This window comes from Drosophila suzukii, chromosome 2R (genome assembly GCF_043229965.1).
Source record: "Drosophila suzukii chromosome 2R, CBGP_Dsuzu_IsoJpt1.0, whole genome shotgun sequence".
NCBI lineage: Eukaryota > Metazoa > Arthropoda > Insecta > Diptera > Drosophilidae > Drosophila > Drosophila suzukii.
Window position 1 is genome coordinate 18,464,934 of NC_092081.1, and position 22,473 is coordinate 18,487,406.

A 22,473-nucleotide genomic window follows, 5' to 3' on the forward strand; every position below is an offset into this window, starting at 1 on the left:
TAAAGTTCAAGCCATATAAAAATATATTTAAGATTTTGTTTTGTAATTTAACAGATATCAATAATGCAATTGTATTTTTGCATCACTTTTTCATTTCAGTTGTGTTCTTTTTGGAAAATTATCTTGGAGTATTATTATGCAGTAAAAGGGAAGACGAAAATGACGCTAATTCAAGAGCTGTAATCAGTATAAAAATAATATGAAGCATAAAAACTCAGAGTACTACTAAGCAAGGAATGGATATATAAATATGAATGGTGATAAAGTTTTATCCATTCATAAAAAATTTGTGGATAAATTCAAGTGCAAAGATACCCGTAGTCGTGTAAAGTTTTTAAAGTAATGGGTAGCTGATTATCGAGTCTAAGCACTTTTTGTTTTTTCTGCATTTGTTAATCAACTTACATGATTTTACCTGTAAAATTATTTTACTTTAATTTGAATTCGCCTTAACCGATAGCCACTGTAGTTGCGGCGGAGAACTTGCACTAGAACTAGAGTGAATCCGGATACGGAACTAGTTCCACGGCGCGCGTGTTTTGCCAGCTGTTGCTCATTTGCCTCGCTCAAACTGCACTTTTTGTTTACCTCGGTAGAAACCAATTCAAATTGAATTAAAAAATGTCCACCAATGCTGCGATAGAACTGGCCCTGGATCGGGTGGACTGGCGGGACCTGGCCGCACATGCGGATCACTTACCAACGGTCTACACACCCGGTGAAGTGCTGATGCCGGAGGCGGGTTTCATGCGTGGCCATGGAACCTTCGTGGAGGACGAGAACATCAAGGCCTCGGTGGCCGGCGTGATCCAGAAGGTCAACAAGCTGATCTCGGTGCGTCCGCTAAAGAGTCGCTATGTGGGCGAGATCGGCGACGTGGTGGTGGCCCGCGTCTGCGAGGTCCAACAGAAGCGCTGGCGCGTGGACACCAACTCCCGGCTGGACTCCGTGCTTCTCCTCTCCTCGGTCAATCTGCCGGGCGGCGAACTGAGGCGCAGGTCCGCTGAGGACGAGCAGATGATGCGACGCTATCTGGACGAAGGGGATCTAATCTCTGCGGAGGTCCAGGTGGGTAGTACATACACATATATGTATAAGTTAAGAACGCTCCTTTACCCAGAAGAGTTAACACATTTTTCCCCACCAGAACATCTTTGAGGAGGGCACCCTATCCCTGTACACGCGCAGTTTAAAGTACGGCAAACTGTCGCAGGGCATCCTAGTCAAGGTTTTTCCCGCCCTCGTCAAGCGGCGAAAGATGCACTTCCACAATCTACCCTGCGGCGCCTCCGTGATCTTGGGCAACAATGGCTACATCTGGATATCGCCCACCAAGGGTCAGGAGCAAGAGGGCGGCGAGGGAGGATTCGCTCTCAATTTGAACGAGCACATTCCTCGTGGTGATCGGGAAGTGATTGCCCGGCTGAGAAACTCCGTCCTAGCGCTGGCAAAGTGCAAGCTGATGATCTACGACACCAGCATTCAGTACGCCTACGAGGAGTCCCTAAAGTACGAGGCCCACGAGCTGCTCCAACAGAATGTCATCTACGACATCGGCGAACAGACGCAGGCTCGCCTGAGAGACGCCGATGATTAGTTTGGGAATTATATGCGAATAAGATAAATAAATTTAGCCTTTTCTACTTCGAAAATATTAGGTCATTTATGTTCTAAATTAATCAAGTTAAAATAGAGCCTAAATTGTCACTTTAACAAATAAAAGTATATCTTTATACATTATTTATGCATTTATTTATATATATTATATTTCAAGTCCAGTTCCCTTTGAAATTTTCGTTACGAGGTCGACTGCCCACCCTATCGATAGGCAAACTGGCCGATATCATTTTTCGAAACCTTATTGGTATCGATATTTATGCTGTCAATCAATTAGTCGGGACGCACTCTAAATATCGATAAGCCCTGTACTATCGATATACTTTGTGGCCACGGATTGGCTGCACCCATCTGGCAACGCCGCGCGGTTTGTGCAGTAGAAAAGACGCCGAGCAGATTGTTTTCCTCGCTTTTCCAATTTGTGTCTAATTTGGAGTGAATTTCCGCGTTGTTTACCTGAGCCCGATAACGAGTTAATTGCAACTGTCGCGATGGCCGAGAAACTGGAGGCCCGCGAGGCGCTGATGACCGAAAAGAAGGTCTGCCGCTTTTGTCTGACGGAGCAGAAGTTGGCCTCGATTTTCGAGGAAAACTCGCGTGTGAAGACCACCGCCAATCTTCCCCTGCAGATCATGGCCATCACGGCGATCGAGGTAAGCGGAATGGCCCGGGAAATGGCCTATGGGGTTCTAACTTGGACTAACAACCGCCACGCATAACTTGGCTAAGAAATCGCGCCGTGGTTTCCGAATCGACTGCGACGGCGTCTTGGCTAAGTCTCCCCCATCCCGCTGTTGTCCTCTTCCCGCACCTGGAATGTCCTTGGGCAGGAGTCCCCAGGATGGGTCCCACTGGTTACCCAGTTACTCATGGGAGTTCCCTCTTTTCGGTTGTGTGAAAAAACCCATTTTCAATCAATTGGGGCAACTGTACTGGCCGCACGCACACTCATGCGGCGTCAGCTGATCGCCCGTGACAGCTGTCAGTTGTTTTTTTAGGCGCGAAATCAAAATCCAATTTTTAAAACTTCAAACTCCAAAAAATAATTTTCTTAAATATTAATATTGTTATACTGTTGTTTTGTGAACTGATATGCTCAACTACTTGTTGCTAATTAACAGCTATACGACAAACCAGTTTATTCCTTTCTGTTGTCAAGCTGTATTTGTGTTTCAAAAAGAGGACAATTTAAAAATGTTCATTTAATTTACCTATTTTTCACCTTAACTTTTTTCTCCTTAAGATATATTACTCAACATTTTATAAGGGTCTAGCTAAGGGTCTGAGATCCGATAGGTCCCCCCAGTGACCGACCTCAAAAAGCTCAAAAAAAAGATTTAAGATTTACTTTTAAATGCCCTATAACTGATCAAGGGCTTATATTATCGCGGTTTTTATTTTTATAAAGACTTAGTTTATGGAAGCGACATATAGAGCAAAACAAATTTTTTGAAATCCTCCATGTTTTGGAGGCAAAACATAACACAAGATTTTTTAAAAAAAAATGTACACCGTTGGCCCGAACAAGAAGATTTTTGAATAACGGCTATGTGTAGCATTACTTGTAGTATTTTTAACGATTTTTTTTAGATTATGTGCGTTATTTTATAGTACTTTAATGCAGTATATCCAAGATCCGAGAGAGCGCGAGCATAGGAAGTAAGAACAATTAAAAAAAAAAAACATGGATTTGACTTCCGCGGAGGTGACGACGGGAAGAGCTGTAACGGAAGGGGATGAGTAATTTAAGTTGAAAATATTTGTCTTAGATCCGCGAAATACAATAAATTAATCTTACCGACCACAAGCGGTCTAATTATTTTACTTCCACTAGAAATCAGAAAGATATTCTATGTTTTTCCTTCCTTGAGAATCATGTTCTACAAGTTCTAATTATATTGATAAACTTACAACAAGAAACATGACAAACAAATCGAACTAATACTTGAATTTGACCCATTATCTAAAAAAAATCCATTATCAATTCATTTTTATTCGTATGCATATCAAATATATATGTTTGTGTATATGTATAAATCTTCATTGTATAATCTTATCTCATATTTGTGGGTTTGCTGATTCGCAAGTGTTGCTTATAATTAGGGAAATCATATACTTAAGTGGGCAACGAATTTCGTCAACGATAAGGCCGGAAATGGGTGGGATAATGGGAATCAGTGTGCTGCATATCCTCCGGGATAATGGCACGCGTCATTTAAAACTAGACTTGAAGTGATATGGAATCCAAAGTGAATGATTGCGGGAGATGGTTGTACAACCTAATTTTGTTAAGAGATCTTTTTTTTTTTGTTTTTCCTAGCCAGCCTTATTACCTTTCGGTTTGTCGCCAAAGCGCAGTATGCGCGTCAGCATGGAGGTGAGGCACGGTATTTGCTTCTGGCGATCCATCATCGGTGTGGCGGGCACGTTCGACTCAAAGTCTAGAGCTACGCGCTGGTTGACGAAAGTGAGCAGGGTGAGCATGTCGTACTTTTTGCCATTCGTGTTCAGCTCCCGGATCAGCGACTGCATGTACCAGGAGCCGTTGTTGATGTTGCGCCAGGAGAAGTATCCTAAAAGAGAGAAATTTAGTAAAATATATGTATTATTTCATAATCCCTATCCTTACCCGGAATGGTCGAGTAGGAGAACAGAAAGTCGGCGTGTATGGGTATCTTGTAGCTCGTCGAGGACTCGCCATCCGTCTCGGTAACGGCCTTCTCCAGGGTTATTCCGCCATCCAAACGATCGCCCTGGCAGGCTTGGATGAAGAACATTTTGGGTTTACCCGCCAACGAGGGGCAGAAGCTGGCGGTGAAGTAGTGCCAGATGTTGTCCAGTTTGTACTGCGTGTCTTTGGCGTACAGGTAACCATGTTCCCCGTGGGAAAGGATGGCCACCGCCAGGCAGTCGTTGTCCGTGTGATCCTGTTCGGCAGCTTTTTCAATATGCTTCAGGATATCCCTTAGTTTGCAGTCCTTGTGCACGGACACCGTGAATCCCAGGGAATCAAGAGCTTTCTTCAGCTCCTGGGCATCCACATTCGTCCCGGTGCGGCTCTTCAGCGAAGGTATATCAAAGTGCTCATGATTGAAGATCAGGGCCAGCCCGCGGTGCTTGTGATTCATATTGTATTCGCTGGCATATCGATCCACCGGCATTCGGGCAACAAACTTGTTGGCTGGAAGGGGGGAGGCGCTGTGAAGAGAAGATGCATCCACTGTTTAATATGACAATTCGATTTAGAGGCCGAAAGCCGGGTGCGATAAGATTAGATTAGATAAGAGGTACTGGCCAAAATTGGAAATGATTAATAGTTGCTCAATTATGTAAAGAACTCGTTTGGAATTTGGCAGACACTGCGGCGTATTACTTGTGAAACTAAGTTAAACAAAAGAGTTCTTATCAATAGAAAACCCTTTCACAAAACAGTTCGCATTCGATTTACTGACAAATATATTGTATTGATTTAGACCTCAATAGTTTATATGACTAAGACTTCTAGTATCGCCGACTGATTGATTGGTCGAAATCCAATTTTTGGCCGTGATTAACTGTTTTTCAAATTCCTTTACAATATGTTATCGGGAAAGAGTTTATGCTCCGTATTACTTTCATAACCAAAGAATTCTAATAGTGATAGGAAATCACTTTCATAAATGAAATAATTTTATATTCTTGATAAGTCTTTGGCTGTCATGACAAATGAGCCCCAATTTCTTTTGATTTTCACATCGTGCATGCTGAACTTAATAATGTTTTTATACATCTAGTATACCATTATCTTTCCAGAACAAGTATAAAATAGTATGACTTGTTCATAAAATATAAACTTTCAGTCAGGGAAGGGGAAGGTGGAGTTATGAAATTTTGACTGTGTTAAAAAATAAAATTTCTTCGATAAAATGACGTATTAGAATAATATGTAGAAGTATTTTGAAACAACATATTTTTAATTTTTTTGAAACTCTGATAATGGCATTTTAGGAATAACTTTGAAATAATTTTAAGAGTACATTTGTACATAAGTTGTCTGATAAAGAATTCGGATCATATGTAAATATCATACGTATAAATTACAAAGATAAAGACAGGTTACTAAAAAAAATAATTAAATCTTGATTAATACTTTGATAAGATAGTCCATAAAATGCGATTGGTAATAATGGTCCTAACAAAAAAAGCCGAAAACTTAAAAAGTTTATTAATAGAGATTCAAGAATTCTTCCAGTACTTTAAAAATAACAAATGCGATAAACAGGGATAACAAAATACACAAACAAACAAGCGCAGGAAGAGAGAGAAAAGGGCAAAGAGAGCAGACGAGAGAGCGGCACATGGACTTACCTCGCTGCAGTTGCATTTGCACCACCAACAACAACCGATTCCGGCGTACAGCCCTTGGCATCGGTATTATCAGCTATAAGGCCGCTGTTCCGACTGCCCCGCACCGCTCCATTTGAGCCGAGCACCCCGAAGTCGTAGTTTCTGGTTACGCACTCGTCCGTCATTTTGAGTCCCTCCTCGGCACTCTTTTTCTTGTTTTGATTGTTTGCGCTTCTCCTTTTGTTCGCCTTCGTCGTCTGCCTGATTTTCTCCTCCTCCTCCTCCTGCTGTTCTTCTTCTTCTGCCTCAGTTGTTGCGCCCTTTTTGGGTGCGATTCTTGTTCTGGTTCGGGTTCTTCAACCACTTGAGTTGGCCAAACTTTCCGCCGCACAGCTGTTTTTCTGCCTCTGTTTTTTGAAGTTTGCTATTAGGCTTAAACAATCAACCGAATGTCCTTTTATGGCTCAGATCAGACGTGCCTAATCAATCAATTAACGGAGGTTAAGCGTGCTTCTCGTTCGAAAACAAACTGCTATTGCATGTAGTGGTGTGTATGCACTTGCCGCCAAGCGGAGATGGTCTGTCGTCGATAAGTTAGTGGGGTATTTATCGAATCGCTATTGAATATCGATTGCACAGGATTGATTATATATAGAGGGTATTTCCGTTTATAGCGGGAAGATATAAATTTAATTATAGTTCTTAATATTTTAAAGGAGCTTAACTTTTAAATACTAAATATGACGCCTATTTTTAAGAGATGGGGTTAAAGTAGTGCAATAGATATAAGCAGGTGTGTCTTATTCGGGGATGTCCCGAAAATAAATTTGGATTGGCTTTTCGGTCAAAAGAGGGACTTCCCTGTTCAATTTTTTGGAATGATTCCAAACTTAATCAGCCCTTGATCAGATTGCAAACATATTAACCAAAAAAAAAAGAATGTCAAATAACAAACTCTTAATTTTTGTTGCATTTTCTTAAAAACTGTTAGGGACAAGAGAACAAAAAAAAAATTAAATTGTAAACTTGAATATGAGAAATAGAATTTAAAAACAAAATTAATGTAAGTTAAAGCACAGAACAATAAGGACACTTTTAAATCCATCATAAATATAATTCTTATTTTTGTATTACCAGGTCTATGCCGGAGATGGAATGCCTGGGCATATCTGCCTAGAATGTCGTCTACTCTTCGAACACTGCTACCGTTTCAAGCAGATGTGCAAGAGGGCGGAAACCCTCCTCCGGCAATACCCATTGACCGGAAACTGGCCCGCGCCGCTGGAAAAGCCCCGTGCTCCCATAATGACGGTGGCTCCCAAGAAGGTGGTGGTCATACCGGCTGCAACGCCATCCGACGCATCCGCTGCCGAAGCTCCCAAAAAACTGCTGAACACCATGGCCAAGTCGAACCCGGTGGTCATCGAGAATGTCCAGGTGCTGGAGACAACCTTGTTGCCCCACAGGAAGGTAGCCGTCTCCTCTCCAGTCACCACCAGTCGCCGATCCCATGCCTACGAGCTGAAGGTGGAGAACAACCAGGAGCTCTCCATGGACGATGTGCAGAACATGCTGGAGGACATGGCCAACGAACTGGACAAGGAGTTCGAGTCTGAGTCCACTCCCAAGACATCACCCGTGAAACCAAAGGTGTTGAACAAGTCGTCGATTCGGATCCTTAACAAGGGACCATCTGCTCCGGTGGAACCGCGCCTGGCCACTCCCCAAGTCAAGCGAGATGACAGCGGCAATGTGGCCATAGTAACCGAGGTTCTGGATGCGGAGCTGCCATTAGACGATCAGGATGATCCCACGAAGAATGCCGAGACGGTGGCCACCGACGTGTTTCCCTGCCCCGATTGCGAGCGCTCCTTTCCGCTGCAGCAGCTGCTCGATATCCATCGGCTGAATCACACGCGCTCGCGCAGCTTCCAGTGTCCTCACTGCGAGAAGAGCTTCTTCTCCAAGTACGATCTGGCCAAGCACAATTTCATCCACACCGGCGAGCGGCCCTTTAAGTGCGCCGTCTGCAACAAGGGCTTCACAAGGAAGGCACTGCTGCATCGCCACGAGCGCACTCACACGGACGTTCCCAAGTTCATATGCGTGTACTGCGAGAAGCCCTTCCTCTCGCGCCAGGAGATGGAGAAGCACGCCGAACGGCACCAGAAGAAGCGGCCATTCCAATGCGGCGTGTGCACCAAGTCGTTTGCCTTTAAGCAGGGATTGGAACGCCATGAGGTAGGAGGATCATCCCAATTGGGGTTGTTCTAGCTAACCAACTTCCTCTTTTTCAGGTTGTCCACTCCACCAATCTTCCCTTCCCCTGCCAGCACTGCGAGAGGAGCTTCTCCACCGCCTCCAAGTTGGCCCGTCATCTCGTGGCCCACGCCGGAAAGAGAGCCTATCCCTGCAAGTACTGCCCCAAGTCGTACATGCTGTCCCACCATCTCTCCCGGCACCTGCGCATGCACACGCAGACCTCGGACGCTTCGTTCGTGTGCAGCGATTGTAAGATCTCGTACAGCACTTACAACAGCCTGCTGGAACACTCGAGAATCCATGCTACAGCAACTCTGAAGTGTCCCATGTGCCGGGAGCAGATCGAGGACGTGGATAGCGTTGATGCCCACATGGAGCAGCACAAGGAGAGCGAGCGTCACGCGTGCGAGTTCTGCGATCACATTTTCTTGACCCAGAGCTGCCTGCAGCGGCACATCGAGGACGATCATGTGATGGACATGGAGCCGTACCATAACGACGACTTTGAGGAAGAGGTCGAGAGCAAGGAAGACGACATTATCGAGGAGGAGGAGGAAGAGTTGGACGAAGTAAAGGCTGAGGAGTTTGAGGAGGAGTATCTGGAAGACGATACCCTCGAAGAGGATCACCTGGATGATAGCGACGACTCCTTTTCGCCGCCTCCCCCTTCTAAGCAGCGCAAGATAAGCACATCCAAGGGAGTCCAGCAGTCCTCGCGCCAAACACGCAGCCGGGATACTCCAAAGGTCTCACCAAAGGCAGTTTCAGTGAAGAAGGAAACCAAGTCGCCTCCGAAGCCGGAGCGCTCACTTGTCAAGAAACGCAGAGCCGCTAAATAAGTACTCGCGGCTATTGTATCCATGTTTATGCTTACACATTAAAGAATTTATGTACTCCAAGATCGATTAGGCAATCCTTTTTAGTGAAGAAGTTTACAATTAATGTTACTGGCCATCCCATGTCATTGCTCCTTTATGGGTGTCCTCGCTCTAATTAGATCTTTATTGAAGCGCCAACTTGAGTTTGGACAATGGTGTTTTTAGTGTATCTGTGTATTTCCGACTATGGTTCAGTTACATTAACGTTTATCACTACCAAACAACGAATACATCCCGGCCTGGGCAGTGGTGGCCACCTAGTGCTCGTAACCGTCGGGCAGGGGGTTGACATGGGGGTTGTGGAACAGGCTCTTCTGGCCCTCTCCCCAAGGGAAGCGCTTCTCGCGGCGGCGCAGGTAATCGTACTTGACGAACTCCTGGCGGGGCTTGTCGTGGTCCTCCTGGTGCTTCAGGTAGGCATTCAGCATGCACAGACCGACGGCGGGAACGGCCACGAAGAAAGACAGGCGCTTCCAGACCTTGTAGCCACCTGGGGGATATGGTTTATAGGACAATAGATGTTATAAGAGCAACTCCTGAATCGATCTTGCCCAACGGCCAAATTACATAACCTTAACCTTACAAAAGCAGGCGAATTTGGCCATTGGGACTTCGGGCGGACACTTACCGGAGTGCTCGCCAGCCACGGCGGCGGTGCCGGACATGTTCCGGGCGGCAGTAGCGCCAAATTGGCGACGAATTGCGTGATTTAGAATAGCGGACATATTTTCAGTCGATTCCTGGCCCGAATGAAAATTTGCTATTTTGACAAGTAAATAGGGATGGCCCAGGTTGGCTAAATGTCGTGACTTGCTCGCTCTTGCATACGATAGTTTTGTGATTTCGCCAGTGACTTTTTAAAACGTTTTGTCCGCGTTCAGCAGAACATGGAGACTGATACCCATTACCGTTTGGAATAATTTTGGCATATTTAAAGAGAAATTATCATACATACTTTTTCTATAAATACTTAATTTTAAGAAGTTCTACATAGTACAAATTCATCGTAGCTTTCTACCTACACCACCAGTTGAATATCTGAAAATGTGTTAATACAGTTGATAACTAAATTATCAATAAAATTTGTATTTTTAAGTAAAATTTTTAATTTAGTGATGTGACAAAAAAATCGATAGTCTCCACAAAACATCGATGTTGCTACTAGTTTTAAAAACATCGATGCATAGCTGTTTCCATCGAGGTTTTTCCACCTCTACACACTGCTTCCAATCGTCCATCCACAACAACAACGTGTCGCGTAATTATATTCCCCTCTTGTTTATAAAATTCAGCGCATCAAATTGTAAATACACAGCACACTTTTGCCAAAAAATAAAATCAGAACAACCAACCACAAAAGTTGGAGGAGCGCAACAACAGCAACACGAACTTCAGCAACGAACGGGAAAATCATTTATCGAACGGACAGTGAAGTGCTATTAATTAGGCGAAACAACCAATTGAAGTACAAATAAGCCCCAAACACCGCCAGCTACAGATATTCAATAAGTGCAAAGTTTGCAAGATTCTCACTAGACATAACGGTCGCTACACTCGAAAAAACACTCAAGTATTAAGGACGCAGGAGTGGAAATCGAGAGATATACGTACACACATAGATACCCTGCAATAATGGCTGCCAATAACTTGCGACAAATCCCGCTCACCTGCAGCGGGCATACGCGACCCGTGGTCCACCTGGACTTCAGCGACATCTGCGACAGCGGCTACTTTCTCATCTCGGCCTGCAAAGGTAACAGAAATCGGTATTCCAAATCGCATGCGATTAGGCGTCCTTGTGCGCTATATATAGACCCTGTTCCGTCGTCGCACAGTGGGTGCATTTCCAGAAAATCGTATCGAAAATGTCTTGGTTTTTAGATTGCAGTTTCGACACTCTTCCCGAAAAATCCGAATATTCCTGAGGATGTACATAGCTTTAAAGGTTATTCTTAAGTCTTACACAGTTTTTATAGTCCTTGAGATGTTTTTTATAGAAAATTTGTCGGTGTATCGTAGCTTAGGATAAGCTGGAAATCCCAGTACTTACATATGTATCTATGGAAAACATGTAAAGTTCAGAGCTAAATAGTTTTATAAATTTCCAATATGAGGAGAAATCGGGAAGTAAAGTTTCAATAAGTTCAACAAATAGAGTTTTCAATATACTAGGTCAGTCAAATAAATATATTTACTGTAAATTCAATTTTCTCGTGATAAGACATTAATAATTTTGAAAACTAAATCAATTTTTTTAAGCTCTGACCTTTTTATTTCGTAAAGAGCAGTTCTTCTGGAAATAATTTTTTAGAACATATAGACCTTTCGAAAATATATTTGAAATGGCTGTTTTCAAAACTATTAACCTTATTTATTAATCTTGACCTTTAAAACCAAAGTTATTGATAACCATTCTGTTAACTTTTTGCTAAAAACATTTCACGTGAACAGGGTATCCAAACTACTTTAAACATTTACTGAATCATTTTTATACATAGAAAAATATTGATAGGGTAATGGATGTTTTACGATAATCAACCCTCACCGAACAAACTTAATTTTTAAAGAAATATGGTTAGCCTAAAGGGTGTTGTAAGCACATCGCCAAAAGGCCAAGTTAATCGCCAAGAAAACAAAAATGGTATTGACAGTGGCAGAGGTTCTTTGATAAATTATTGTTTTCGCAGAAAAGATGCTGCATCAGATCGGCGAAACATAGGCAAAACATATGTACTTACTACATGAGCAAACACGATTTAGCACCGTCTAGCCTGCACGCTACCTTGACCCAAATGCAGAGTCATTCATTGCGAGCGAAACCTGTTTGCCGAGTGCGAGCCCGAACCCTTTTCCCGCCACTCGCATGCTACAAAATTCGCGTTCTTTGCCTTGAGGTGTCAACTAGTCGATGCGATTGCAATTGCAATTGCATTTGCTATTGCTTGTTTTTTTGAAAACACTTTGCATTCGTTGCTTTCGCTAAATGTTGCTTTTATGCGGAAAGAGCGTATTCCCAGTGCAAGTTCAAGTTGATTTCGTTATCGCCTTTTAACATACTTGCTTCCCCTTGTTTAGCAACTTTTCGAAACTTTGCTCGTTTGTGCTTTCGGTTCAGTTCAGGAAGCGCCTTGAAACTTCTATATTTATATGCTGTGTATATGCAGCTGCTATATGTACGCTGCGGGGAGATCTGGAAGTCATCAGGAAGGTTATGACCAGGGGATACTCTTACCCGGTACTTAGGTTGGGATGCAGAGATCATCAAAAACATCTTTACATTGACAATCATCATACGAAAGATTCTGGTCAGTTAATACTTCTTTCCACAATTATGTGAAGGTTTTCGGATTTTAAATAACATCCTTATAATAATAAGAAAGCTTTCTTCAATATAGAGTATGAAATATAGTTACTAGAATTCTGTTTGCCTTGTTCGCTGAGACAGTATTTGATTTTATGAATCATTAGCAAATTTAAGGCCAATTACTTGTATAAATTAGATTGGGGAATTACAAGTTAATTCAATATTTTATTTAATGTGTTTGTTTTTCATTATGGAATTATATATTCTTTGTGATCATACAATATATTTTCTCTAAACATCTTTAATCCTTTAAAACTACAAAGGTTTCCAAAATAGATAATGAAATTGAAATTATTAAAAATGCAGAAAATGATACAGAAAATCCTTGCAGTTTGTACAAAAAGCAGTTTAAGTTCAAAACCATCTAAGCAATTATAGAAGACCTTCAACTTGTCAGAGTTTTTCCCAATGCCCATTTGCTTAGCAGATTGTTTGTTAAAAATATACCTGCGAACGGGTAACCATTCACATTTGGAAATTAAATGTAGCTTTGATCGGGCTAACAAGCCGCGTTCCTGCACTGCAGCCATACCCTGCATCCCGATCCCGCCGCTTGGTTGTTGCAGTGCAGGTGACGTGAACTTGGGGAGCTCGCTTGCATGATTGCGAGCGGCAGCCAGGTCGTTGGCCTTGGCGGCAGGCATTGAGTCAAGGTGGCTTCCGTTCGCTAATTTATGCACGCACGCTCCCCGGCGAGCGAAAGCGAATGCAACCGACGACTGACCGAGAACTGTGCTCTTGAATTTTGCAGATGGCAGCCCGATGCTGCGGCACGGCGATACCGGCGACTGGGTGGGCACCTTCGAGGGCCACAAGGGCGCCGTTTGGAACGCCACCCTCAATCGGAACGCCACTCTGGCCGCTTCTGGAGCGGCCGACTTCACCGGCAAGGTGTGGAATGCGGTGAGCGGGGCCGAGATTCACAGCTTCCAGCACAAGCACATCGTCAAGAGCGTGGCCTTCGACATGGATTCCGAGAACATAGTGACTGGTAGCAACGAGAAGCTGGTGCGGGTCTTCAACCTGGAGCAGCCCGAGGCACAGCCGGAGGAGTACGCCGGACATGCAGGAGCCATCAAGAGAGCACTTTTCTGCCGCGGCGACAAGTGCATCATCTCGGCGGCCGAGGACAAGACGGTGCGCCTGTGGGACCGCATGACGGGCATCGAGGTGCAGCGTCTGCAGTTTAACAGCAATCCGAACAGCCTGGAGATCTCCAGCGATAACCATATACTAACCATATCGCACGGCTCCTCGATTAGCTTCTGGGAGATCGACACGCTGAAGAAGCTGAAGGAGGTGAAAGTGCCGACGAACGTGGCGTCGGCCAGTTTGCATCCGGATAAACACGTCTTTGTTTGTGGAGGCGAAGACTTTAAGATGTACAAATTCGATTATATCACAGGCAACGAAATTGGTAAGGGAATGGTCATATATGTACTTGATGTAATCATGATACCTAATGGTTTATTTCCCCACAGAATCCTTTAAGGGTCACTTTGGACCCGTGCACAGCGTGAAATTTAGTCCCGATGGGGAGCTCTACGCCAGCGGCTCCGAGGACGGCACTCTACGGCTGTGGCAGACCACCGTGGGCAAGACTTACGGTTTGTGGAAGTGCACCGAACCCACGGACCTGGGCAACTCCCTCAGCTCGCCGCGCGAAGTCCAGGCGAACTGATGTTGGCGCAGCAGGAGTCGCTGCTACACAGCCCACGCTGCACCAGCGACGCAACGCAAGGGCATGTGATTCGGAGCTACGGCTGAGATCTGTCCGATTACCAAAAGAACAACTCGTAATGTGGGCTACAATAACGATTCTTCATATTCCAACGCTGAACTCTCTCATTGGCATTAAATGATAATCACACACAAAACTACATTGTGAAATGCAATAGAAATAAATAACTTAAGTGTCGCATTTGTGACGTGAATGGATGCAGAAGTTCCGTGTTGGGCTTAGATGTGAGTGCCTGTGGCCCAGCCGTGCAGGTAGATGGTAGTGAAGTTCAGCAGCGGCTCGCCCTGGTGGACATCCGGGCGGTTCTGGAGGTGATCGAACCAGCGGGAGAGATTCAGATAGGCCTCCTTGTCTACCGGCGAGAGGGATTTCTGAAAGGATTGACAGGGGTTAGTTTAGCGATATAGATAAATGATGGAAAACATTTCAGGATATTTACATATGTTGTATACAATATCCAATAAGGAATATAATTTTTATTAAAGATCCCATTCAATCCGTCTGTCATACTTAACAAATCTAAGCTAGTTTCGTTCACTTTTCTACAGTAACCATAAGTCTACATCCATTTGTCCATGGTACATTTTAGTTGACACTTATAAAGCTTACAAGCTGGGATACACTATTCTTCGTTACAATAAACTCCTACTTATTAGTAATAATCTTAAATAAACTCACCACAAGATCATAGATGGCATAGTAGACAGCCAGGTCGGCCAGTGTGATGAAGTGGCCCACCAGGTACGATTTGCTGGCGAAGAGCTTGTTGAAGTCGGCCAGGAGTTGCTTGGACACGTGCTTGTCCTTGGAGCCGGGCGCCACGTAGAGAACGGAGAACTCGATCCACTGGTACACCTGGGCTTCCACCTCCCGCGACACCTTGCTGTTCTGGGCCGTCTCCGACTTCGATTCGCTGGCCAAGCTCTCCAGGATAGTGGCGAATCCGGCTACGCTCTTCTTTTGGCCACTTGTGCGCGTTACGACCTTCACAACAGAAAATAAATTGGAGGGTCCGTGAGAATCATTCGATTTGGAGGTCAACTACGTCAGCTATACCTGCTCCTCGTTCAGCTGCACCTTGCCGGGATTCACGCCCAGGCAATTGGCAATCTTCTGCACTGTTGCAACGTCGCACATGGTCAGAAAAATTATAGTTATTTTGGCAAAAAAACAAGAAACGCTACTCAAGATTAGCAGACAGGGTTGCACGCTTTACCTGCGCCCTGTGAATTATCGATAAGTTCATCGATAACAAAGGCGCTGTTTTTAAAGTTGTGCTTGTTGTTTCTTGCTAATATTTTTTGTGGTAACCATATTAAATAATGGTGTGGTTTCTTTGATTTTTAGTATAAACACTTTTCATTATCATAATTATTAATTTTTTCTAAAAGGAATATAAGTTAAACATTTATATTAATTTCTAGTGATATTTCCCTGAACCGATTTAGCTAAAGCCTCATAGGTTACATCATATTGCAGCAGAAAGATGAAAAAATCAGCAGAGGCTACTAGCAACTGTAAAACAAAATATAAATATATTTATTCAAATAAAGCTAAGGGCGGCAAACTCACCGCTGTTAAATATTTGAGGTTCAAATCTATTACTCCTCCCACCACATGCTGTCGTATATTCGTTCGCATTTGAAGAATAAAGTGGTTAATAATATCCTGAAGATCGTTGCCAGAGCACGAGACGGCGCTTAATAAGGTCAAACACTTGGATTGCTGTAGGATAAATATTTTATAATAGTTTAGATAAAACTTTAAGACACCCACCTCGTTCTTGATCTTCTGATTGAAGTACAGGATGCTGCAAACCTTTCCCAAGTGCATGGCCAACCAGAGGAGCATGTAGATCCACTTACCCAAGTCGGTTATCGTTGGATTCTCAATGCCCTGATAAACCAGGAACAAGACCAGGTTAAAGTTCAAGAAACATCCCACAAAGAGGAGTACAATGGAATACTGAAAAGTGCGGTTCACCAATCTGGTAAAATTTGTCAGATCTGCGTGGTGCAGGCGAAATCTTTGGATCTCCGCTTTCCGAGGGTTAAGTAAGTGGAATATTTCCCGCTCCAAGTTTTCGGTTACCTTCCTTTGACGCCATGCGATTCCTTGGAGCAGGAGGTAGTACTGAATAAAGGATAAACTGGTTATGATATTGGGCAGCACATAGCTGTTAATACTCAAGAGCGATTCAGATATCACAAATTTTTTACTCCAGACATCTAAGATAACGGCCAGACAGGTGAAAGTCCCCACCAGAAACAGCTGCAGCCTAATAAACCTCTTGGTTCTCTGACAATCTATGGCATAACCCCTCTCCATATCCGATCTTATAATACTCTTTATGACTTTTGGAATCGAGTTCCTCCATTGCCAAGTGAGAAGCATAATAACAAATATATGGATCACATAGACTGCAGATTCAATTGAATTTAGGTAGCGATCCAGTGAAACTCTGTTTATAGTGATGAGCACGAATTCAACGTAGGAGGCCATGGCGAAGTTTCCATACCAAATGATCATCCATAGTAGATGGATCAATCGATAGAATCTATTGGGGCTGCCGGGAAGAATAGTAATAGGTGCAGTATTCGCCAGAACGGAGATGAGTAGTAACCAGTGAAGGGTATTATGAAGCAGCTTGAACCTCTCCACATATTGCAGGTGGTAAGAAGATGGTCTGCAAGGTCTAGAAATAAAGTTTATAAGACATTTTTAGGTGGTTTTTTCTTTACCCTTCCTTTAACCAAGCTTTGAGCTTGAGACGTTTCGTGAGCGGTTTCTTCAAGCTCCACATTATAACTGTTCAGGATGTATACTTTCTAATAACCATTTACTCATGTCAAGACCTTCAACCCAATCATTAATCACATCAATTAAAAGTAAACCCCTTTAATCACTTCGAATCATTTATTGAAAAGTCCTCAGGATGGACAGTTCGTATTGGGCGAATCTCCTGCTGACTATCAACCGATTTCTAGGTATATTTCCCAGTGGCCGAAGGGGATTTCTCCGCTGGATCCACTCTCTTTGGTGCCTGTTTCTACTTTTATACATCTGGATAGGAAGCATTTGTAAGTTAAAGGAATTCAGATTGGATATGCCCACCATCGAAAAATTACTCTACTTGATGGAGTTTCCGGGAAACATGTCGACTATTGCCATCCTGGTTTACTATGCTGTGTTAAATTCTCCCCGTTCTTATGAAGTGGAGTTGCAGATTCATCGCCTGATTAAAGGTCTCGAAGCCAAAGCTATTCGTATTGTCTATAAGAAACAAGGTCAGAGAACTGTTTATCTAATGGTGGCGGTTATCGTTTTCCATGGCTTGTGTACTGTAATGGATATAGTCTATAACTATAACTTTGATTTTTGGACCAGTTTCTATAGTAACAGTGTCTATAATCTGCCTGCTTTAATGATGAGTCTAGGGATACTCCAGTATGCCCTACCTCTGCACCTTCTTTGTCTTTTGCTGGAGCAGATGAGGATATCTATTGAGGATCTGAAGTTGCGACAGAGACCCTCGAGGGATATAACCAAATTGGATGCCGGATACGAATCCGCCTTTGCTGTTCTCGTCGACGCAGGTGGAGGAACTTCCTTGCTTATCGAAGAGATGCGGTCAACCTGCAATCGCATAGATCTAATCCACAAGCAGTTACTATCCCGATTTGGTCTTTTTTTGCTCCTAAACATGATAAATTCTTTGATTAGCTTTTGTGTAGAGCTCTACTTGCTTTTTGATTTCTTCGATAATCCCCAATGGGAAGAATCAATGTTGCTAGCGTATCGCCTGCTTTGGTTGGTAATGCATGGAGGTCGCATATGGTTTATCCTAGCGGTAAACGAACAGATCCTGGAACAGGTAATTATTATAGTTTTAAAGTAGAATATTCTTTAATAAATATATTCCCAGAAATGTAACCTCTGTCAGCTGATCAATGAGTTGGAGGTGTGTAGCTCCCACCTGGAAAGGACCATTAATCGTTTTCTGCTGCAACTCCAGACCAGTATTGACCAACCCCTGGAAGCTTGTGGAATCGTGACATTGGACACTTTGTCTTTGGGAGGGGTAAGTCCCCAATTAACCCTTTTGTTGCCACAATTAATGTACAGCCTTTGTCTATTGACAGTTTATCGGGGTTCTGATGGCCATTGTCATTTTCCTCATACAAATCGGTCTGGGCAATAAATCGCTAATGGGTGTTGCCCTCAACAGATCCAATTGGGTATACATTTGAGCGGACAAAAATATGTAAATCAAAAGACGAATTACCCTATAATTCTGAAAGTTAAAATAGTTCTTTTATAAATTTATATGATTTGGAGATAGGTGATTTACTTTTAAGGAACGGATATCAAAATTTAAATCTGTCTATGATTGATTCATAATATTTGTATTAAATAATTATTATCAAAACCTCGAACATCTTTTACTCTATATTTTATTTATTTAATTAATATTAATAATTAATTAGGTAAAATTTCAAAGAATATATAACATATTCAAGTAAACTATAAATTATGTATAATAATAAATAATCTTTGTTTCATAAGTTCTTAGTTTTCTTTGGAGGGTATTATTTTCGGTAGATATGCCAGCGTTAATGGAGTCCTAAAGCCTCGTATCCCATACCTTATTGAAAATGAAAAAGGATAATAAGTAGTCACATTTAAATAAAAGCCGTGGAAAACAACCTTTTATTTTCATTCAATAAAAGAATGTCCAACCAACGACTGAGGCTCTGGATAAGGGGTTTATCTGGCAGGATCCTCCGAGGACTGTTGGCCTACCTTCGATTGTTCTTGGCTGGCTGCGTGAGTTACTCCGGTCGCCTGCGGGATGTGGTGGCTCAGGCAGGAGCTGAAACGGGTCTGCTGGCCCTGAGTTTGTGCGTCAATCGAAGTATTCACCTTTTGGAACGCCTTTTCTGGCTGGCGGTGGTCATCAGCAGTGTGATTGCCGCCCTGGTGCTCAGTCGCTTCCAGTTGGAGCGGTACTTCAGCTCACCCACTGTGATCTCCGTAGATCGGGATTATCGTGGATGGAATGGATCCCTGCCGGCAGTCACTCTGTGCTACTATGACCACATCGATTCCTTCAAGGCCAATGAGTATATTCAGGAGGTGTGGAATGTGTCCATCATTGACGAGGATTACTTCTACTTTATGGACTTCCTCTACGCGGTGGTGAATGCCACGGCGGGAAACTACGCTGAATTGGCCAAATTTTCGGAGGACGAACGCTTCGATCAGGTAGATCTATACGAGATGATCCAGCGGGTGGATCGACCCTTCGAGCAGGTGATCAGCAGCTTCGACTCCGGTTTCCAGGTCCATGTGCAGCGGGTAATGACGGAACGAGGATCCTGCTACGCCATCAATTCGCCCATGTCCACGGTGCTGAGTGGCCAGTGAGCTTGGAAATAGAATGGGGATATTTACAGCGATCCTTTCACCAAGGACCCTCCTTTTCAGACCAGTTGCCTACGAGCAGATGCCGCAACCCTTGTCCTGTCAGTATGGCAAACAGCAGTGCTACATCCGAATGGATCTGTATGAAAGCACTGGAGTGGTGGGTGCACAATGACTTTCATTGATAGAAACTGTAATGATAATATAAAATCCAACCTTTTAGATAGACGTCCACTCGCCATTTGAGGTTTCGGCCACAGAGGCGAACATTGTGGCCCTGCACAAATCCGACGAGATAACGGCCTCGTTCAAGGTGCTAGAAACGGTGTAAGTAGACCAGAACCCCAGATTTAGATCCAGACAGACCCTCCCTCCATAAAGAGATTGATTTATATGCTCCTCCATCTCTAGGGCATCGAAAAATTTACGTCAACTCAGTGTGGCGCAACGCAAGTGTGTGTTCAACAACGAGGAGACTTCCAACCTAAAGGTATCTATACACTAGTAAAAAAATTATTACGAAACTATACTCACTTCAAAACCAAAAAAGGAATAAGGAAAATGGAAAGGTGCTCTTTTCAATATCTAGTTTACCTTTTTTAATGGTTCAAGTTATACTTGTTTTCAGAGAATATAAAACTAATACTAGAACTTTTTTTGCTGTGCATTTAATCCACCTTATCAGGGCGAAGATGTTCTGGTATTGGAGCGATGCCCTGCGTTTCGGTTCGGCAAATAAACAAATTTCTCGAGTCAAATACTCGTAGAAACGCAGTCTCTGATAAGCCGTATCAGTGCAAGAAACTCAAATGTTCCTCATAAACTCCCATGCATAATGCCCTGAGTTTATGAAAAGAATGTATTATTAGCAAAGCACGTGCTTTTGTATTTATATAAGAATTATAGTTATTATTCACTTATTTAATGATAAAGATTTTGTGTCTTATCATCACCTTTTCTTCTTTTAAAAGAAACCTTATAATTATTTTATTTGTATTCTATTGAGATTACGATTTGAAATTAGTTTGTTTTTCACTTTTTATAAACATTTACTACTGAATCCGTTATCCACATGAATAGATCTACAGCAAATCGCTGTGCCTGGCCCGATGTCGAGCGGTAATGGCTCTGGAGATGTGCAACTGCGTGCCCTTCTTCTATCCGTATGTCGAGGGACCCAGCTGCAATCCCGCCGGATTCGAGTGCCTGCTGGACTTCAAGTGGCCCATCTGGGCACTGCACATCTGCAAGTGCCCCTCCACCTGTACGGAGATCGAATACACCATGCAGACGGTAAAGAAAAGTTCCTGGGGCGTCAAGAACAACGAGGAGGTGGCCAGTAGCGAGACAGCCACCTCCAGCTTCCGCTGGGATCTGATCCCTCCTAAGGTCCGTATGCGACGGGATGTGGTCTATAGTTTCGAGGATTTAGTGGGTGAGTGTTTCTTAAAGTTTTCTGTCTATTATATTTTTTTTAGAACTAAATATATAACCATGCCAAGTATTTTTATAATTATACCCGTTACTCGTAGAGTAAAAGGGTATACTAGATTCGTCGGAAAGTATGTAACAGGCAGAAGGAAGCGTTTCCGACCCCATAAAGTATATATATTCTTGATCAGGATCACTAGCCGAGTCGATCTAGCCATGTCCGTCTGTCCGTCTGTCCGTCTGTCCGGATGAACGCTGAGATCTCGGAAACTATGGGAGCTAGGCTATTGAGATTTGGCGTGCAGATTCCTGAGCTTCCTACGCAGCGCAAGTTTGTTTCAGTAGACTGCCACGCCCACTCTAACGCCCACAAACCGCCCAAAACTGTGGCTCCTACAGTTTTGATGCTAGATAGAAAATTTTAACTGAAATGTAATGTTCTCATCAATACCTATCGATTGACCCAAAAAAAAATTTGCCACGCCCACTTAAACGCCCACAAACCGCAAAACCCTGTGACGCCCACAATTTTCATGCTAGATAAAAAATTTTAACTGAAATGTATTGGTCTCGTCAATACCTATCGATTGATCCAAAAAAAAATTTGCCACGCCCACTTTAACGCCCACAAACCGCAAAACCCTGTGACGCCCACAATTTTCATGCTAGATAAAAAATTTTAACTGAAATGTATTGGTCTCGTCAATACCTATCGATTGATCCAAAAAAAAAATTTGCCACGCCCACTCTAACGCCCATAACGCTTAAATCTGTATACCGCCGGTAGGTGGCGCATTTTAATCTCGCTTTGCTGCTTGCATATCTCCATTTAGCTGAGTAACGGGTATCTGATAGTCGAGGTACTCGACTATAGCGTTCTCCCTTGTTTTTCTATATATTTTTTAGTTTTAAATTAGGTTAAAACTCAAAATATTTTGATATGTTAATCCTTAGATAGAAATAATATAATTTTATTTTTATGATATTATGATCTTGATATTATCACTTTTTTGCTTTTATTTTTACGGTTTCTTTTAGTAATCTATCTTAAGTAATATGAAAAGATTTAAAATATTTTTTTTTTTATTTATTGTAGAATGTTAAATATGATTGTCTAGAAGGTCTATCTAATGACACTTACTTTTTGCAGTATCCTTCGGAGGTGTCCTGGCCCTTTTCGTGGGCGTCAGCGTGATGGGACTGGTGGAGATGGGGCATGTGCTCATCTACAACATGCTGCTGGACATCCTCACCCTCCGCCGCGTGGTTTTTGGCCGCCTGAGGCGGTGCTGGCGAAGAGACGACCGCAAACCGGAGGCGAACCACCTCAAGAGCCGACTGCACCACTTCGACGACCGCCTCTCTTTGGCCGACACTGCTGAACTGCCTCCATTTGACTATGTGAATTGATAAGCGACAATTAGCTGGCA

The 22,473-nt window shown here is 43.1% G+C and overlaps 9 protein-coding genes across 9 annotated transcripts; 5 read left to right on the top strand and 4 right to left on the bottom strand.

The window, feature by feature from the left end:
- Positions 1-539: 539 nt before the first annotated feature.
- On the top strand, positions 540-1,652 carry Rrp4 (exosome complex component Rrp4). Its single transcript, XM_017072571.4, has 2 exons — positions 540-1,068; positions 1,148-1,652. The coding sequence occupies exons 1-2, from the start codon at positions 622-624 to the stop codon at positions 1,595-1,597; spliced, it is 897 nt and encodes a 298-aa protein (XP_016928060.1). The 5' UTR covers positions 540-621; the 3' UTR covers positions 1,598-1,652.
- A 308-nt stretch (positions 1,653-1,960) lies between these two features.
- On the top strand, positions 1,961-9,104 carry pita. Its single transcript, XM_017074451.4, has 3 exons — positions 1,961-2,270; positions 7,081-8,184; positions 8,241-9,104. Exons 1-3 carry the CDS (start codon positions 2,109-2,111, stop codon positions 9,042-9,044), a joined length of 2,070 nt encoding a protein of 689 aa, XP_016929940.2. The 5' UTR covers positions 1,961-2,108; the 3' UTR covers positions 9,045-9,104.
- Positions 3,591-6,496, bottom strand: Dcp-1 (Death caspase-1). Its single transcript, XM_017074452.4, has 3 exons — positions 5,965-6,496; positions 4,247-4,815; positions 3,591-4,190 (listed from the first exon to the last, which is right to left on the bottom strand). The coding sequence occupies exons 1-3, from the start codon at positions 6,126-6,128 to the stop codon at positions 3,934-3,936; spliced, it is 990 nt and encodes a 329-aa protein (XP_016929941.1). The 5' UTR covers positions 6,129-6,496; the 3' UTR covers positions 3,591-3,933.
- Positions 9,105-9,186: 82 nt separating the features above from the next.
- Positions 9,187-9,901, bottom strand: levy (cytochrome c oxidase subunit 6A levy). Its single transcript, XM_017074454.4, has 2 exons — positions 9,712-9,901; positions 9,187-9,573 (listed from the first exon to the last, which is right to left on the bottom strand). Exons 1-2 carry the CDS (start codon positions 9,806-9,808, stop codon positions 9,341-9,343), a joined length of 330 nt encoding a protein of 109 aa, XP_016929943.1. The 5' UTR covers positions 9,809-9,901; the 3' UTR covers positions 9,187-9,340.
- Positions 9,902-10,289: 388 nt separating this feature from the next.
- wmd (serine-threonine kinase receptor-associated protein wmd) lies at positions 10,290-14,385 on the top strand. Its single transcript, XM_017074996.4, has 3 exons — positions 10,290-10,836; positions 13,199-13,864; positions 13,929-14,385. The coding sequence occupies exons 1-3, from the start codon at positions 10,716-10,718 to the stop codon at positions 14,126-14,128; spliced, it is 987 nt and encodes a 328-aa protein (XP_016930485.1). The 5' UTR covers positions 10,290-10,715; the 3' UTR covers positions 14,129-14,385.
- Positions 14,250-15,405, bottom strand: AIMP3 (aaRS-interacting multifunctional protein 3). The gene is made up of 3 exons (XM_017074997.4): positions 15,245-15,405; positions 14,867-15,172; positions 14,250-14,559 (listed from the first exon to the last, which is right to left on the bottom strand). The coding sequence occupies exons 1-3, from the start codon at positions 15,323-15,325 to the stop codon at positions 14,407-14,409; spliced, it is 540 nt and encodes a 179-aa protein (XP_016930486.2). The 5' UTR covers positions 15,326-15,405; the 3' UTR covers positions 14,250-14,406.
- A 136-nt stretch (positions 15,406-15,541) lies between these two features.
- Positions 15,542-17,370, bottom strand: Gr59f (Gustatory receptor 59f). Its single transcript, XM_070994584.1, has 4 exons — positions 16,930-17,370; positions 15,965-16,874; positions 15,761-15,913; positions 15,542-15,703 (listed from the first exon to the last, which is right to left on the bottom strand). The coding sequence occupies exons 1-4, from the start codon at positions 16,989-16,991 to the stop codon at positions 15,602-15,604; spliced, it is 1,227 nt and encodes a 408-aa protein (XP_070850685.1). The 5' UTR covers positions 16,992-17,370; the 3' UTR covers positions 15,542-15,601.
- On the top strand, positions 17,124-18,438 carry Gr59e (Gustatory receptor 59e). The gene is made up of 3 exons (XM_017072654.4): positions 17,124-18,062; positions 18,114-18,269; positions 18,331-18,438. The coding sequence occupies exons 1-3, from the start codon at positions 17,124-17,126 to the stop codon at positions 18,436-18,438; spliced, it is 1,203 nt and encodes a 400-aa protein (XP_016928143.2).
- A 481-nt stretch (positions 18,439-18,919) lies between these two features.
- On the top strand, positions 18,920-22,463 carry ppk3 (pickpocket 3). The gene is made up of 6 exons (XM_017072657.4): positions 18,920-19,611; positions 19,676-19,772; positions 19,836-19,939; positions 20,024-20,102; positions 20,693-21,047; positions 22,194-22,463. The coding sequence occupies exons 1-6, from the start codon at positions 18,920-18,922 to the stop codon at positions 22,451-22,453; spliced, it is 1,587 nt and encodes a 528-aa protein (XP_016928146.2). The 3' UTR covers positions 22,454-22,463.
- The last annotated feature ends 10 nt before the right edge of the window (positions 22,464-22,473 follow it).